Raw genomic sequence first — 18,757 nt, 5'->3', positions numbered from 1 at the left:
CCAGAAGAGTTACTCATCAAACATGACACGGCTTTGAATATGATGATAGTTGTTTCAGATGATCTTTTGTTAAAACAGCCGCCCTCTGCTTCGGTTGGAGCGCACAGCTGCTGTCTTTGTTCAGACTGTGTTTCAGGGACATTTTGTCTACAAACATAAAATCTCTTAAATACACCCACACTCCTCATCTTTGACTAGACCCATACAAGCCCGTCTAGTCTGCGCGGTTTATTAGTCAGCTGGGATTTTTACAGACAGAGCTCTTGTGTCTGTCGTCCTTCAATCAGAGAGATGAGAAAACAGTTCCTTCTTGTTAAATGTTCGATGTCGAGAAGAAAAAGAACAAAACAGAAAAAGTGGTATTGACGTGCTGACGCCAAACGAAACCAAACAGAGGGAGATAGCTGAGGACAAGTGGGATAAATGAGGACAACTGCTTTGTTTTTAACCAATCTCAGTGGAAAAACACCAAAGTTTTAACCACATTTTGTCTCCACACACCAAAGATAGCTGCAGTTCCGCCACATAATACAGTTTACAGTAAACAAGGTCCTCCAGAGCTCCAGAGATGGAAATAAAAGAAGATGCAACTGAGCTGCTGATTCACTGATCCTCAAAGTAACAAAGCAAACTGTGTAACTGCAGTGTAAGAAATCTTTTATAATCAGATTTTAGCACAATATTTTTCACATATCTGAAAGCTCCTCCACATGTGGGTGTTTTTTTTGTGTGTATAATCAGTTCGTAGGTCAACACATTTTTCAAACTGCTGTTTTGAGTATTTTCACATAGAGTGTGACTAGTAGAGGTTGATTTTTCTGAGCTTTAGCACCATGAATAAAGGCATCAGCCAATCATGGTGTTTGAAATAACACCAACACAGAGATAAAAAAAAAACAATAACAGTGTTAAAGTCCATGGTACAGACAAGCATGTCCAAAAATGCAGCCGAGGCCCTCTGACTATAATTAAAAATGCTTTATTAATACATGGATAAACCAGCGCGTTTCCATTAGAGAGTCTTCATCAGGGTGTAAAATGGATTGGAAACAGGAGGATCATGTGACACAGCTTACATGATATATAGGTGTAGCCCTACTAGACAAAAAAACACGTTGGCAGAAATTGCAAATGAAAATGACTTAAATGTATACCGTAAATAATCAACATATATAGTAACAAGAAAAAAGGTTCAAAGCCAAATAAACAGAAAAGAAACGATTTAAATAAAATAAGAATCATTATTACTAGTCCATACCTATTGATAGCTTTGTCACCTTCTACCTATGCCAATCCTCAATGCCTGTGTGCAGTTTGACATACAGTCAGGTCCATAATTATTTGGACAGTGATACAGTTGTCGTCATTTTGGCTCTGTACACCACCACAATGGGTTTTAAATGAACCAATGAATGCCTGCTTAAAGTGCAGACTCTCAGCTTTCATTTAAGGCTTTTTTCAAAAATGTAGCATGAACCGTGTAGGAATTACAACCATTTCTTCACACAGTCCCCCGACTCTAAGGGCTCATAAGTATTTGGACAAACTAACATAATCATCAATTAAACAGTCAGTTTTAATACTTGGTTGCAAATCCTTTACAGTCAATGACTGCCTGAAGTGTTGGACACATAGGCATCACCAGATGCTGGGTTTCTTCCCTGGTGATGCTCTGCCAGCCCTTTACTGCAGCCGTCTGCACTTCCTGCTTGTGTTTTGGGTGTTTTGCCCTCAGTTTTGGCTTCAGCAAGAGAAATGCATGCTCAGTTGGATTCAGGTCAGATGATATGACTTGGCCATTGCAGAACATTCCACTTCTTTGCCTTAAAAATGTCTTTGGTTGCTTTTGCAGTATGCTTCAAGTCATTGTCCAACTGCACTGTGAAGCATCGTCCAATGAGTTTTGAAGCATTTGGTTGAATCTGAGCAGATAATGGTGCCCCAAACACTTCAGCTTTCATCCTGCAGGTATTCATTGTTTCATTTAAAACCCATTGTGGTGGTGTACAGAGCCAAAATGACAACAACTGTATCATTGTCCAAATAATTATGGACCTGACTGTAGATTGACCACGTCAGTGAGTAGAAAAACGTGGGACAGACAGAATGACTGACTGACAGAATGACACACTGACAGTTTATGTGATTATGTACAGCATACCATACCATGACTTAGTCATACCAAAAATTAGAAAAACACCAACATTGGTCCACAGGGGGAGCCACAGCGATCGGTCACATTTTAGCCATTTTGAAGCATTTTTCTGTTGTTATAGCGCCACCCAGTTGCCAATTAGAGTTAAATTTCTCCAGTCACCTTGAGGCGTCCTGTTCTACATATCTACCAAGTTTAGTAAAAATCCATATGGCGGTTAGGCCTAGATAAGAAATGAGCTCTCTAGCACCCCCATTTTGTTTGATGGGCTCAATAATGGAGGGGTCCCCTCAGATTATGTGTGCTCATATGCCTACAAAGTTGCGTGGTGATGGGTGAAACCCTTGAGATGTTATACACCTTTATGTGATGAGCCACGCCCTCCGCAATATTCATTGCCTTATAGAAGCTCAGTTTTAGGAAGTTTTCCAACTTTTGCCAAGAGGGAACTTTAGATATTGCTCCCTAGATTATGTTCACCCAGTTTCATGCAGATCGCTCAAACTTCCTAGGAAGAGATCCATTTGAAGTGTTTTTCAAAAAATTCAAAATGGCGGAAAATCTATATAAGCGCAAGTTATGGGTTCTTGAGGCAAATGTGTTCCTCGTGAGGAGAGGCATCTCTGTGCAAAGTTTCATGTCTCTACCACATACGGGGCATGAGATATGCCCATTCAAAGTTTGACATTTCAGTCGGTTGCTATAGCGCCCCCCTTTGGCCAATTGATGTAATATTGCTTCATTGGCATCCTCCCATGACCCTCTACCACTGTGCCAAATTTCACATGGATTGACCAAGTCAGTGAGGAGAAAAACATGGAACACACACACACACACACACACACACACACACACACACACACACACACACAGAGGTTTTGTCATTATATAATAAGATAACTCAAGATAACTGACAAAAGGATTTAACAGTGGGGAGGAATGGGGCGTCGGTGGCTTAGTGGATGTACAAGGCTGTTGCCGCAGCGGCCCGGGTTTGAGTCCAGCCTGTGGCCCTTTGCTGCATGTCATCCTCTCTCTCTCTCTCTCTCTCTCTCTCTCTCCACCTTTCACACTTGGCTGTCCTGTCCATTAAAGGCAAAATGTCCTAAAAATATCTTCTATATATATCTACAGTGGGAATGAAGTCAAACCTAAATATTCAAAGGCAGGAAAACGTCATAGGGCTTACAAAGGATCATCCCCTGTAATTTGTGTATATAAAAACATGGCATCAGTAATATTGCACACCTCAAAGAGAGTGTATAAAAACACTCATGGGTTCACCCTCACTAATACTAGTTCAAAAACATGACAAGGTGACATCACTACATATTATAGCAGCAGTGTTCCTCACACAGTTCAGAGCTACGAAATCAGATATCAGTCTCCTCTATGAGGCCTGGAAACAACACGGAGACTCCGAAGTCAGAACCAAGAGGGCAAATTCACTTCAGACAGACTGCCTGACGCTCTGGGTCTATGTCTATAGTAGTTGGTCCTCTGCCTCCTCCAATGAGGTGCTACCTTTCCTAGAAGGATCTATAACTCTCAGAATTTATTTCTGAATAAAAAGATGGTGAAAATCTGTTCAAAATTGTCACTAAGCAAGTGTTGCAGTCATCTCAAATTAGCATCGCTGCCAGTATAAACAGTTTTGATGTGACATTCTATAACAACAGTATATAGAGCGGCACGCCCCACAGCAAGAGGGTTTCTGATTTGAACCCAGGGTGGGGGAGCCCCTCTGTGCAGAGTTTGCAGCAGCGGTGGTTTCCTCCAGGTGCTCCAGCTTCCTCCCACAGTCCAAAGACATGCAGGTTAACAGCTCTATTTCACTGTGCATATGACTGAAAGGATGTTATCTTATCTGCACTCTTCTCTTTTAAAGTTCATTTTATAATGATTATTTATGTTTTTATTTTGTATTGTGATTTTAATGCATTTTCTTGTTCTGTAAAGCACTTTGAATTACTTTGTGTACGAATTGTGCTCTACAAATAAACTTGCCTTGCCTTGCCTTGCCTTGCCTTAATTGGTGATTGATCAGACAGGGACATTATTAACTTTTTGGCCTCATCAGAGCGACAAAACTTTGTCCAAAAACTGAATAAATTGTGCATCTTTGTGTTGCTGTAGCATAACCTTTCGTGACATTATATCTGATTAAATTAAACGTAAAAGTAGATGATAATTTGGGGCGGCACGGTGTTGCAGTGGTTAGCACTGTCATCTCACAGCAAGATGGTGTCAGGTTCGAACACCCTCTGTGTGGAGTTTGCATGTTCTCCCCGTGTCAGCGTGGTTTCCTCCCACAGTCTGTAGGTGTGAATGTAAATGTGGATGGTTTAGTGACCTGCACACAACGGGATATGACTGTCATTTGCAATCAACAAATCCTCCTGAAAGTCACAACTATTTTAGCTTCTTCTGGAGGTGAACATTCTCTGTTGCCGCTGAGTGTAGAAACCCATCCCACATCTAACAGAGGCTTAAATTGATCAATAATCGTTGAAAAACAAACATGTCAACATCACAAAAGCGCAGCCATGATTGGCTTTGTCTCATCTGACGAACTTGTTGATCAATCAGCTGTTATCGAGGCGTCACTGATCATCTGTGTTTCTCCGCCTGACTGACTTTTATCTTTTGGTTTCAGCTCTACGATAAGATCAACACAAAGTCGTCACCGCAGATCAGAAACCCCCCCAGTGATGCCGTGCAGAGAGCCAAAGAGGTGAACACACACACACTCACACACACACTTTACATACAACAGTTACACATCAGCATTAACATGAACACACTTCCTGTTTGTCCCGTTCTTCTTCATGTGATGCGTGTGATCATGATTTGAATGGCAGTCTCACTAGTCGCTGGCTTCCCTCTCTGAGCTCACACTTGTGTCTGAATTAATCCCTCCTCTCGCTTCTGGCTCACTAAAGCTCTAACTCGTCTCTGCTGTGCATCAGTCTGCTCTCCTGCTCTGTTTCCTCTGTGTGACGTCGACGCCGGGCACAAACACGTGTGTCCCGGGAGGCATCGGTGTAAAAATGGGGAATACTCCAACTTTAACGTCATCCTTCAAAGAGAATCTCACTTTAATAAACTTGTTGGAATATCAAAAAACCCTTCATCTGAAATGTGACGGTGGAATTTAAGGGTGTGTTTGATGAAACCTCGACCTCACACTGCTCATATATTATAACTAGGCCGCTCCCTTACGGCGAATACAGTTCTGTAACACGGCGGACATTTGTCACGTCCTGCTCTTTTGCTGAAACACAGTTAATATTTGATCAATGTAACCCAGAGCTGTCACCAGAAAACCTCATTTCTGTGAAGCGAAGGTTTAAAAGGTCATTTATGCCATTGGAGAAAGTTTTATGACGCTCGGGACCATGAGAGCAATTTAATAAGTAATTTTCCAATTTTGAATGTGATGGGTGGGGGCGCTGGTAAAAATCAGTTTAGTCAGTTTCTGAAATATTGACCTTAAAGACGACGCTGCAGAGAGCTCAGGTTTTGCTTTTTGCAGCTTTGCAGCCCACAGTGATGATTTATATTCCAGCGTCAGATTTCACATGTTGAGAGCTTTAACTTACTTTCTTTCATTCAATTTGTGATACAGAGGAATAAAGTCAAGGCTGCTCATGTTCACTGAGTCACTGTGAGAGTGAGTGATGCAGGTTTGCAGCCTTCATAGATGTGTGCTACTGAAAAGGCGACAGCCGAGACGATGACTGCTTTCAACTTGCGTCATGTTTTCTTTATGATGAACAAACTCCACCACCTTCAGAAACTTGTAGGAGAAAACACGAGCAGTCCACGCTGACCAGTCACTGTTATAGCAGTCTCCAAAGCCCCGTTTCTACCGAGCAGTCCGGTTCAGTTCAGCTCAGCTCGACCATGTTTGGTACCCCCCTCTGTTGGTGGAAACGGAGTTCAGTATCTCCTCTTGAGGGTTTCAAGGGAGTGGATTTTCACTCCTGTATCATCCCGCTCCAACAAAAAACTCCTCTGTCCTCCCAGTCCCAGAAGAATGACTCCTGTTCCCGCGTTTATTCAAGTTAAGATCATTCTTTTTCTTGTCAGAACTATTTAAATATAAAAACTGCTCTGTTGTTTTTAGCCCGTTTTACACAGAGATCCCACAAATCAAAAAACGCCAGCATAATGCCACCTCAGTGTATGATCGTAGACAGCCGGCATTCCAGGAGCAGAGAGGTGTGACAGGCTTGTGATTCCCTCCTGTCCTGCTCACGTGATGAACAGTGAAATTGCCTCCCATCCTGTGGGAATCCTGTGACCTAAAGGATTCCTGAAAAATGTCAGCCTCTACTTCGTAGCCTCCATAACTTCATGTATAGTTAGATTCTTGAGGAGTCAGTCAGTCACTTATCTCATTTTCACACAACTAAAAATCCAGCTTTCCTGGAACTGTCAGTCTGTTACCTTTATAATCAAAGTTAGTCTCTCATGCATCCATCTTTATCCTCCTGAGACCCTGTGTCCTCATATAAGGACAATACATTTTGGGGTTACTTGACCTGGGATACTTGCTTCTGCTTAACTTGTGCTGTGTAGTGGCAGTAAGAGCACAATACTCTAAAACTAGACGGACTGTTTATTTTTGATTAATAATGTTTGTAGTTTAGTGTGCCATACAAATTTGACCGATTTTAGTACTGTTAATTAGAAAGTACTTGTTTGCAAACATTGGAAAATTTGTATAGACTGTGAGTTCTGTTTCATTTCCTATCTAGCCTTTTTATAGTGACCCCCACAGTGCTGCTTTGTTTCATGAGATAAAAACAGATACTGATTTTGTAACTGTGGAAGATGCACAAAGACTGAGATATGTGTTTACATATCAAACATATAAATAAACCAGTTATCTGTAGAAATGCCTCTGTGCATGCAAGACCGGAAGATGTTATGCAAAGTAATTGTGTCTTGTAATCTCACAACACTCACATTCGGACAATTTAGAGTCACCAATTAACTTAGTCCCCAATCTGCATGTCTGCCGGAGTGCCCGGAGAGAACCCACGCTGACACGGGGAGAACATGCAAACTCCGCACAGAAGGGCTCCCACACCTGGGATCGAACCGGCAACCCTCTTGCTGTGGGGCGACAGTGCTAACCACCACACCACCGTGCCGCCTATGACACAGACATAAACAAAATAATGAATAAATGTCTAGCACTTTTCAAGCGGGGAGCACAAAGTGCTTTCCATCGACAGCATAAAAAGAAACAAATACAGACAGAAAATTTAAAGAGCAGCAAAATGAAAGCACACAGTTAAAAGACATAAATAAATAAAATAAGTCATCCAACAACTGAAACTGTTAAAATAACCCTAAAATCAGGTGTTATCACAACAGAGCTGGAAGAGTTGGTGTCAGGCACCAAGGAGAGTCTGTAAACCCTGTGAAGGACAGGATTTAACGGGACAGTTCGGATCTTCAGACAGTATATTACATAGAGTTGATGTCAGTCAGCACGCCCTCAGTTTGGAGAAGCAGGTATGAGTCTGATATGGAAGCTCAGCAATGTGCTGCTGTGGAGAGGTCAGCAACAAAATGTCCCACCTGACTTAATAAATAAATATCAGTTTAAGTGTACACTATATTGAGATTATTTTCACCACTTAACCTCTCCATCAGACAGCCCAAGCCAACAGGGAAGCCATCAACAGCCTCAGTTTCCCATCTATGCTCTCATCAAAGCCAGACTCCATTGACCACAACAGTCATTTTAGCTCTCTGAACACAGGAGCTGCTGGTCTACTGCTGCTTTGATCGGTTAGTTAGTTTGTGTTATTGTGTGACTTTGGTGAATCTGAACTAACCCCTCTAAACGCCGAAAACACACAATAACACAAACTAAATAACTGGCCGAGGCAGCAGTAGACCAGCAGCTCCTGTGTTCAGCTATGTTAAATCACTGTTTTTCTCAATGGAGTCTGGCTTTGATGAGAGCGATATAACAGCTTCATTTTCCTGCTTGAAATCACTGTCCAACAGCAAGGTAAAGTGGTGAAAATATATTTTAAATATTGCATACACTTAAACTGATACTGATTTTTTTAGGTGGCTAAATTTGTTTTGTTGCTGACGCCTCCACAGCAGCGCATTGCTTAGCTTCCATGTTCCATGACTCCAGCCTGCTTTTTGAATCATGGGGCGTGCAGACTAGGGCTGCAACTAACGATTATTTTCATTGTCGACTAATCTGTCGATTATTTCTTTGATTAGTCAACTAATCATTTTATCGAAAAATGTGTTAAAATGTTGAAAAATCTCGGTCTGTCTCTCCCAAACCCCAAAATGATGTCATAATGTCTTGTTTCATACTCACGCCAAAGGGTTTGAGTTCACTCAAACTGACTCAAACCGATTAATCAACTACTGAAATAGTCACCGATTATTTTAATAGTCGATTAGTCCTAGCCAAATGCTGACTTACGTCTACTGTATGTAATACACTGTCTCACCTTATACAGCCCCACTGCAAAAAAAAAAAATCTGAACTGTCTCTTTAAAAACAGAAGCATAGCAGAGTTAAAGTGGCACACAAAGAGGATACTCAAACACAAGTACAAGAAGTAAAACTAGAGCACCTGTAGGAAGTGATACGAAGACGTAAACTCCACAAACACAAGGAGAAAAAGTCAGCTCTTCCTGATTTGTTTTACAGCTGCACAGAAATTATATTGACTCAAAATTAGAGAGAGATTGAATCATTCAATTATTCATGTGGAGTTATTGAGTCCTCTGTGAGCTTCCTCTCAAACTCCAGTGACCTCCTGAGGTTTGTGTGCTCCCGATCAGACTCGCTGTGACTCGGGCTGATTGTCGGAGCAGCTGTATCACAGCCTAGTGGCCTGTTTACACAGAGCTGCTTTAATAAAGAGCTCTGGCTTCTGTGTGTGACCTTCCTCATTAGAGATGCACACACACACACACACACACCAACAGTGTGTTTGTGGGCTATTAGTGTGGTTTTTCTTTCTTTACAGAGAGTTGCATTATGGTCTCCGGGGTCTGACCCTGGCTGTGATGACTTCACACACACACACACACACACACACACACACACACACACACACACACACACACACACTGTTAGTTTGGGTTGATGTGTTTACCTCTCAGTGTAAACACTTGAGCAGGATGCAGGCTGGAGCTTAACAAGGAGTGTGTGTGAGAAATGAAAAGTGTGTGAGTGTATCTGTGTGTGCAGGTAGACAAAATGCTGCCGTGTTTACGTTGTGTGCTTTGTTGAGGGGAGCAATTAAAAAGTCTGAAGAGTGAGGCAGTGGGTGAGGGCTGGCGTCTCAAAGCCCAGTGCTGTTAAGACAGGGAAAAGCATTTAGGGGAGGCGAGCTCTGTTTTATGTGGCTTTTGGTTCATGTCAAAGAGACCTGGCTAATTAACACAGCTCTGTGTACACTGTGTCCGAGCAGCTCTGCTTATAGAGTCAGCTTCACATTTTCCTACTTAAATCAGTCTGGATGGATCAAGAGTTGCAGATGGAGCCGCAACAGATGTGACGCTGTCTGTGCGAGTGTGAGGGAGTTAAGACTTTTTTAATCCGCCGTGTCTTTTATTAGTTTTCTGGCTACAGAGAAGAAACGCCACTTCAGCATCACAAACACACTAAACTCTGCTTATAACCAGACTCACTGTGTTTTCAAAGCATCTCAGAGTCGACATTTTTTGTCCTGGCCAGCTTGAAACTCTTGGCATGATGCATGCTTGTTTCCGAAATGATTTTATCGTCTTTTTATAGGCATGAAAGTAATGCTATCTGCTCTGGGGTTTAGGAGAGCTCAGATTTGTCTTCAGCTCTCAGGAGTTCCCAGCAGATGGCGAATGATAGGAGGAATGAACACACAGTCTGGGAGACGTGTGAATACGGAAACCAGAACTTTTTGACTGCAGTGGTGTCACTCATTATAAAAAACTGTGTCCACTCTGCATAGAAATTAAGTTTATTTGGATCCACATCAGTTCCTCCTACTGTAGTTCCTCTAATTTATGCTTCACGGGCTAAAAGGAAATAAAACAGTGACAGGAGCAGAAGCTTTCTCACAGCACTGACTGTCTGTACTGCACCTTGAATGATTATTGACTGTTTTACAGGAATACTTTATTTTTATTCATTTATAATTTATATATTACAGTAGCTACTTGAGCTCCTTCTCAAATAAACAAAAGAAAAATGAAAGTGTCAATCTTTTCAACAGCGACTGTACGTCCCTCCGACCTCACGATCCCAACTTCTCCAATAACAAAAACAAGCAAAACTATAAAAGATATGACAGTAATTTAAATACTTAAACATACAGACATTCTTACTAACATGCATAGAATTACCATAATAAATGATAAAGAGGAGTAAAGTAAAAGAAGTAACTAAAATGCTGCAGTGATGCAGGCGCCGCGCCGGACCATGGTAGTGAAGAGGGAGCTCAATCAGAAGGCAAAGCTTTGGATCTACTGGTCCATGTACGTCCCAACCCTCACCTATGGTCATGAGCTCTGGGTAGTGACCGGAAGAATGAGGTTGTGGATACAAGCGGCTGAAATGAGTTTCCTCCTTGGAGTGTCTGGGCTCAGCCTTAGAGATAGGGGGAGGAGCTCAGACATCCAGAGGGAGCTCGGAGTAGAGCCGCTGCTCCTTCATGTCAAAAGAGGTCAGTTGAGGTGGTTTGGACATCGGATCAGTATCTTCCTGGGCGCCTCCTGTTTGAGGTGTTGGTAGGAGGCCCCAGGTCAGACCCAGAGCACACTGGAGGGATTATATATCTCATCTCACCTGGGAACACCTCAGGGTCCCTCAGGAGGAGCTGGAAAGTGTTGCTGGGGAGAGGGACGTCTCTTGGCCTGCTGCTTCTGCAACCCGGCTTCGGATAAACAGATGAAAATGGATGGATGGCTTAAAAAAAATTAATTAACATTAGGGGAAAAATACTTAAAGGTTTGTTTTTTATTTTATTTTTTTTATTGATCCAGAAAAAAACTTAAAATTATAAAGCTCCTTTTCAAGAGTGTTCTAGACAAGACAGGCAGCAGGATACAGTTACAGACAGACAATCAGAGGCGGATAAGGCCCACCATGCTATTACTTGAGTCAGAGTACAGATACTCCTGGTCAAATATTTCTCCAATACAAGTGAAAGTTGCTCAGATTATTACTTGAGTTAAAGTACTGGAGTACTTGCTTTTAAAAATTCTTAAGTTATCAGTGCACTTGCTTTTACCTCAACACATTGTTGTATATTGTCACAATACATTTACAGAACCTGACGACTCTGAAACAACCACTGAATGCACTGATGTGCTCGTAGAGTGAAAAGCTTCTTGAATACTCTGCAAAGCGGATAGAGGTACCCACACAAACACAAAGTGACAAAAGGATAAAAGGAAGAATCTTCATCTACATCTGCTGCTGTAGCCACCACAGTAACCGCTCTACCTATCTCTGCTGATAAGCTGAGCAATCTGAGTAGCACATGTGCGAGGTAGAGGTATGGGAACACCACTTGGACAAACTATGCCGAACTGTATGATTACAGTTTATGAACTTATGCATTTTAGAAAGAGGATAAGATCATCCATTAACTTCAAAACAAATGTAACGAGTAACGAGAGCCGTCATAGAAGTGTAAAGGAGTCAAGTTATAGTTTCCAACATCATATTATCACATCATATTAAAATGTATTTTAAAGGCTGGTTTTAGTCAAACTGACACAATAAATCCATTTTCTCTGATGTCATATAAACGTAGAGTTATACTGGATTTACCTTCTGTTAATATTCTTGTTCATACTGGATGAAATCCTCAGATCACCCCTTATAGTGTAAAAATATATTGCACACTTTATCAGAGGTTAATTTGAGGCTTCAACCACCAGAGATTAAAATCTAATTTTCCAAAGTGTACACTCTTTAAAGTACAAAATTCTCCCTTTTTCTTATTATTATCCCTCTGCTGCTGCAACCCAACAAGGAAACACAAAAGGGAATTCTGCACTGAAAAGATGAGACTCAGACTGACCTGATGTGAACTTCAGATAAACTTCTGAATACATTTTAGCACAAAACCAGGGCTGTGGATTTTGTACTCCATTACTTTGATTAAAACTGAATTATTAAAGGATCTTTTAATGGTTAGAATGAGCAGGAGAAATGATTACAGCAAAAGCACAGCCTTGAATTGTTCACCTTTTCTTTAATGCTCCAATTCTACACATATTCATTAAGGTACCAGTGATTTAAAGGATTGTGTGCACATTTTGGCTTCGTTTATTTGTCAGAGATGAAGAGCAGTTTAATCTATCTCACAAAATCTGTATGTAATGGGTTATAGATTTGTGCTCCGTAGCTGACCCACTTTTATCCTGACATTAGAATAATATACCGAATGTGCCAAAGCTTCACCTGCAGCAAATTAAACTGATTTCATCTGAAGCATGTTCACATTTAATCTGTAGTGCTTTTTATCGAAGCTTCAAACTAGGGCTGCCCCCGACTAAGAATATTCCTAGTCGACCAGTAGTCATCATTTAGGGCCATCAGTCGACTAGTCTGTTTCTGATATGAATGTAATGATTATGTAATGATTAATTGATATATTGTGCACGTCACACACTGAGCGAGCCACCTGTTAATGACGCTGTGGGCTAATGGGCATGTAGCTACTTCCATGTTTCAGATGATACGTCATGTTTGTAGTCGACCAATGAAGATGAGTTTACATATCACCTTGGGTTCGTCCTTCACCTTCTCAAAATGATCCCACACTTTGGATTTCCTGCCCGACATGTTATTAACTAGCCTGTGGAATAACCGCAGGTACCAGCCCTGGAGATTAACCTGACTCCTGTCTGACTGCTGAGCGTGGACACTTCCTGTGTCTGTCCTTTCAAATTAAAGTCACACATGGTCCAGTCATATAGGTTTGGATTTATTTTGACAAGGTGCAGCTGTTAATAGTTTTTTTTTTTTTTTCGGCGACTAAGCGACCAATGAACCTTTCTGGTCGACCAATGTTTGGTTGACTGTTGGGGGGCAGCTCTACTTCAGACAGAAGAATGTTGATCCACTTGGTCACTTCCTGTTTTTGTCCATCACCTGACTGTATAATAAATCCATGTAGGAGTGTACTAAGTAAACTCTGAGTGTAATTCAACACAGTTTCACCTCAGATAAACTCATTATTTAATCTTGGTTGTGCCCTCAAGGACGACCCACTCCCCTACCTTCATCCTCCTCCTCCTCCTCCTCCTCCTCCTCCTCCTGCGCTTTCCTTCTGTCTCCACTGATTCACTCTGGCTGACCCTGAAATGCTTTGAACCAATCAGACTGCAGCTTCCAGTCGACTCTCGTGGGTTTGTGGTCCAGCAGAGCAGCGATAAGGTGCTTCAGACTTTAACAAGGCTTTGTTCTGATTCCACTAATGCACGTCTTTACCTTCAAACCTATCAGTTCTCTTAGCGTTAGAACTAATCCTTCTTGGGAGTGGAGTGAACTGCTCTGGCTGTAGATACTAATCTCACAAATTCACAGCCCATTCAAAGCGGCTGGCACTGATTAAAGGCGGGGTGGACCGCTGTCATCACAGTCAGCAGCTTGTATAACCTTCTTCCTGTGTCTTCCTTCACTTAAGAGTTCCTCCCAAGACGAAGCAAGTGGCGCTTTGAAACATCTGGAATATGTAAGCCCTCAACTCACCATCATGGTGCACGCTGTTCACTGTACTAATGAGTAGAGCAGGAGGCCGAGCTGGAGGAGGTTCGGACTGAGGGGGAGAGTTGATGTTATCCATTAATATCCATGAAGGCTGCAGCTAATGACTAGTTTTATTATCGATTCATCTTCCCATTATTTTCTCCATTAATCAACTATTGGTTTTGTCTTTAAAATGTCAGAAAGTCAAATTTGCAATTTCCTAGAGGCCAAGGAGACGTCTTCAGAGGGTTTGTTTTATCCAACCAATGACCCAAAAATCTGAAGCAGGTCACTGAAGTTTATTATTATTATTTCTGACAAAGAAAAGCTTGGAAGTGTTGCGTATAAAAGCACAAAATAAGCAAGTATTTTTATTATTTTTTTTATTTTCTTTTGCAAAAGAATATCGACTAAAGCGGTAACTCAGTTTCTTAAATAGTTACCAATTAAGTTATTAATTTTCTGGCCATCATCTACTGATTAATTGACTAATTGCTGCAGCTCTAATATCTATCCACCAATTCAGAATGAGTTTATATTTACAAAAAATTATAAAATTAATCAGTGTGAACATTAAATATCTTGTCTTTGTGCTGTCTTCAACTGAATATAGGTCAAAAAAAGATTTGCCAAATCATGTATTCTGTTTTTATTCATGTTTTACGCAGCGCCCCGACTTTTTAGAACTTTCTGTTGTGTTTGATCAGAACGTACTGAACAATAATCTGAGTGTGAACATTTGAGCAGGAGGAATTATCAGACCTGCTGTGAGTGTGACTCAGAGTCAAAGTATTACATATATACATATATATATATATATGTAATCAGGTGGTGTTGCTGAGTAATTGAGACCTGACAAACAAAAGCACAGACATTATTTAATAGAGTCCGAGTTTAAGAGGGATGAGACGCTCAATCTTTAAACTCCTCTGTAATTTATTCCATTTACAAGGTGCAAAGTAGAGACAGACAGTTTGTCCAGGTTCAGTGTTCACCTGAGGAGGAACTAGAGTGAGGCAGACCTCAGATCTGCTCTGGTGAGAAGAGAAGTGATGGATTGGGGAGGCTTTTGTAGCAGACCTTTATGGTTCTTTTCTTGATAAATATCATTACAATGATCAACTGCATCAACTTGTTTTAAAAGTTCACTGTGTCAGATTTAGAGAGATTAGTGTTATATAACTTTAAGGATTGCAGATTGCAACCAGCTGAAACTTCTCCTGGTTAGAATTCCTTCAGTGTTCATTGTTCAGGAGGCTTTTACCAGGAGCCAAATCATCTGCAGAGGTCTCTTCCTCTCTAACACAAAGACACCAGGGGCCTCATGTACAAAGGCTTGTGTGGATTTCCTACTGAAACATGGCATACGCTTAAATCTAGAAAATGTCGTACGCACAAAAACATCCAGATGTATGAATCTGTGCATATGCATGAATCCAAGCACATTTCCTTTGTACATCCCAATCAACGTGGAATTGAGCGCACATGTTGGAGTAACCGACCCCTCCCCGTCCACTCTCCCATTTAAATATGCAAATCATATTTAAATGTGCCCTGCACCTGACATTCCCCTCTCTGCACGATCAGAAAACTAAAACAAAAGAATGAGTAAGACAGGAAAAAAGAAAAACTTCACAGAATGTGAATTGGAGACGCTGCTCACTGAAGTGGAGGCACGCAAAAATGTACTTTTTGGCACGCTGTCCTCCGGCATCAATACTAAACGCGAGAGGAGTGAGTGGGAGAGTGTGTGTGATTCTTCCACCTGCTTATTTTTCTAATAACTTAAGATCCAGACGTTCAGGAGTTTTTTGCTGTGAGCGGAATTATACACAGAGGTCTCTTCGTCTCCAAACCAAATGGACCAGATTTAAATCAGTAAAAACACTGAATAAATCACTTTCACATTACAAATCAGTGTTTTTCTGGCGCTGCTCGTCACGGAGGGGCTGCTAACAACGGTGGGACGCAAAAACCTGAATGTCCTTGTCTAGAGCCAGTGTTCGGTTTGTCATTATAATATGCATTTGTATATACTGTATAAAATGTAATTTGCTGTTTCTGGTGTGTATTTTACGGAGATCATCCAGTGACAATCACGTGACCGGAGCATACGGATTTAAAGATGTGTCTTTATACATACAGCTAAGTCTGAAGAAGAGCATTAACTCGAAACGTAACTCGTGGATGTGCTAATAAACTGCCCTGCAGGGAGCTGAAGTGGGCAGACCTCTGTTCATGTTGTTTGCGACAGTGGTGACTTTACCAATCACATTGCGTGACAAAATATGATGTCTGCAACATAACAAAATTCTCCCAGTGTGCGGCATGAAAGACAAGTATTGGTGCTGGTACTCTTCAATAGTGTGAATTAGGCTTTAGTGATGATTGGGTCTGCAAGCACTTAAAAAGATGCACATGAATTTCGTTCCTGTGCGCTCCTGCAGCACCACACCCTGATTCTTATTACTTATAAGATCGGACAGTTTCAGTGTGGAGGCAGGGAGATGTTTTGTCAGCCTTCAGGAGCAGCTCAAGATTGCAGCATATGGTTTTGATGGCGATGAGTGCCGCCGTCTCCTGAGCGTGACAAGTAAATGTGATTATCACAGTTTAGAGATAATGAATACCTGAATGTACACACACTCGCAAACTGCACACTCCTCTGATTGACAGGCAGACTGAAGCGACAGAGTGCAGCGTAACTCCACAATGCAGGTTTCACTCACACACTCACACTCACACCCTCAGAGGCCTCACCTCTACAATGCCACATTCACCATTCAGGCGCAACATAACTGGAGCTGACATCAAGTCACGTCTAAAGGGCAGGAGGAGGGGCAGAGCCTTGACCAGTCTCTTTGACTCTCTGAGTGGTGTCTCACATTGGCTGTTGGACATGTTGGAGGTGGTGAAAGTTTGAGGGCGGCTGTGAGGTAGTCGGGTCGCTCTGTATATACTGTCTGAGGTGCAGCAGGTATGGCAGTGCGTTGAGGTGTGTGTGAGTGATGTGAGGAAGAACTTCAGGTCATAAACAGACTGTTGTAATATTTCTTCCTCTCTCTACGTCGACAGGTACTGGAAGAGATCTCCTGCTACCCAGAGAACCACGAAGCTAAAGAACTCAGACGGATACTGACCCAGCCACATTTCATGGTGAGTCAAAACACACACATGCACGACTCATGTCCGTTGTAGCTCTCAGACGGGTGCAGGAGGCCTCTGTACAAACAGACGTGAGCTCGATGAAGCGCGATTGAATACGTGTGTCTCTGCTCGACAGCCTCTGCGGGCCTCAGCCTTATATTCTGCAACTTGTGAGTTAAAAAGTGCTAAAAGAGAGCAACACAAGTGTGAGGCTTTTACAGCTTTATTTTCTGCAATGTGGTGTCAGTTAGAGCGCTAAGTGGTTTCATCTTAACAAGGTCACAGTTTTTGTTTTTTATGTTGTTATATAATTAACATTTGGGTACAACTCTGCTTCTGAAAACAACATTCAAGAGTAATTCTGCTGAAATAGACGCGTCTGAGTCTGAGCACTGAGCAGCAAGGGTTAATCCAGTCAAGAGAAAGTCACTATGGGCCTGTCAGCAGCCTCCCCTGCTAATCCTATCACATTAATGCGTCTGATGTCCGTCTCTGATCAGTGGCCTGCTCGATGATATCAGACAGACAGACCAACACAGAGGGGGAGGCAGAGGGAGGGAGGAGACGTGAAACAGAAGGAGGGAAAAGTGTATCAGACTGCAGTGATAAGGAGCGAGAGGAGATCAGTGATGAAGATGAATGGAAGGAGAGGGTTCAGACTGCGAGGTGAGGAAGGAGGGGAGGTGTGGATGGAGGTCAGTAAGGCGTAGTCTGATGCGATGTGCTGTGTCGGGTCAGAGGCCCGGCTCCCTCATAGCGCTACGAGAGCGTAAACTGACGGAGGGAGGGAGGAAGAGAGGCACCGGCGAGTTCTGCATTCCGATGAGTTCAAGTGAGAGCGAAGTTCAGACGACACCACACCAGCGAGGAGTGAGAGTGAAGTGTTTAAAGGAATAGTGTTTGTTTCCTGTCCTCACTAGTTCTACATTTTGGGAATTATAATTATTAGCTTTCTTTCCATGAGTGAGATGAGGATATCAACATCACTCTCATGTCTGTGCTACAACAGTGTCCTCCTTTAAAGGTCCAGTGTGCAGGATTTAGGGGCAGAAATGGAATGTGATATCCATAACTACACTTTCTGTAGTGTATAATCACCTGAGAAAGGGAATCATTGTGGGTTTTTTACCTTAGAATGAACTGTTTATATCTACACGTGGTCCTTGTCCATGGTGTCCACCGTGTTGTTTCTACAGTAGCCAAAAACGGACGAACCAAACACTGCCTCTAGATAGGTCCATTTGCATTTTTCAGCAGCCACTGTAGTTCTCCTGCACCAGGGATAGTCAACTTGCTTTGCTCAGGGGACACTTTTGCAAACAAACAGGAGGTCAGGGGCCAGTCACAGCAGATCAACATAGTTCAGGGGTACACAGGGACATTTCTGTGGCCCTTTTTAAACAGGAGTTGTGCAAATTTGCAGGAAAGCCCAATCGGTCTTTTTTCAGCATTGGCAGTATAAAAACAAAATCGGGGAGTGCAGCAAAATGCCGCCTACCTACTTTTGTTTATACAGAATGTGCCTTTTTCGGGGCAATGGGGGACATGAGCAAGTAACAAAACGTGTAGCTCAGCATGTGACGTAAACAGTGACGTGGGAGGGAAGCCGCGGCTGGTCAGTCATTCAGTGACTCTCTCATAAGTCGGCCCGTTCTTCACCGTCCCCGTCATCTGACGGTTAATGGCCTCTTTGTTTGCGAGGACAAGGAGGG

At 42.2% G+C, this 18,757-nt stretch overlaps 1 protein-coding gene across 14 annotated transcripts in view; it reads left to right on the top strand.

Moving 5' to 3' along the window:
• The window catches only part of caska (calcium/calmodulin-dependent serine protein kinase a), a 215,243-nt gene that overhangs the window by 166,070 nt on the left and 30,416 nt on the right, over positions 1 to 18,757 (top strand). For 8 of the 14 annotated variants that reach the window (XM_049593363.1, XM_049593358.1, XM_049593361.1 and 5 more), the window contains 2 exons: positions 4,812 to 4,889; positions 16,974 to 17,054. In XM_049593363.1, the coding sequence (XP_049449320.1) occupies positions 4,812 to 4,889; positions 16,974 to 17,054 (159 nt within the window). Of the gene's footprint in view, positions 1 to 4,811; positions 4,890 to 13,836; positions 13,885 to 16,973; positions 17,055 to 18,757 lie in introns of all 14 variants that reach the window. The other 6 variants (XM_049593351.1, XM_049593356.1, XM_049593350.1 and 3 more) reach the window with 1 other exon arrangement.

This window comes from Epinephelus fuscoguttatus, linkage group LG13 (assembly GCF_011397635.1).
Source record: "Epinephelus fuscoguttatus linkage group LG13, E.fuscoguttatus.final_Chr_v1".
NCBI lineage: Eukaryota > Metazoa > Chordata > Actinopteri > Perciformes > Serranidae > Epinephelus > Epinephelus fuscoguttatus.
This window is presented reverse-complemented; position numbering and strand designations above follow the sequence as displayed.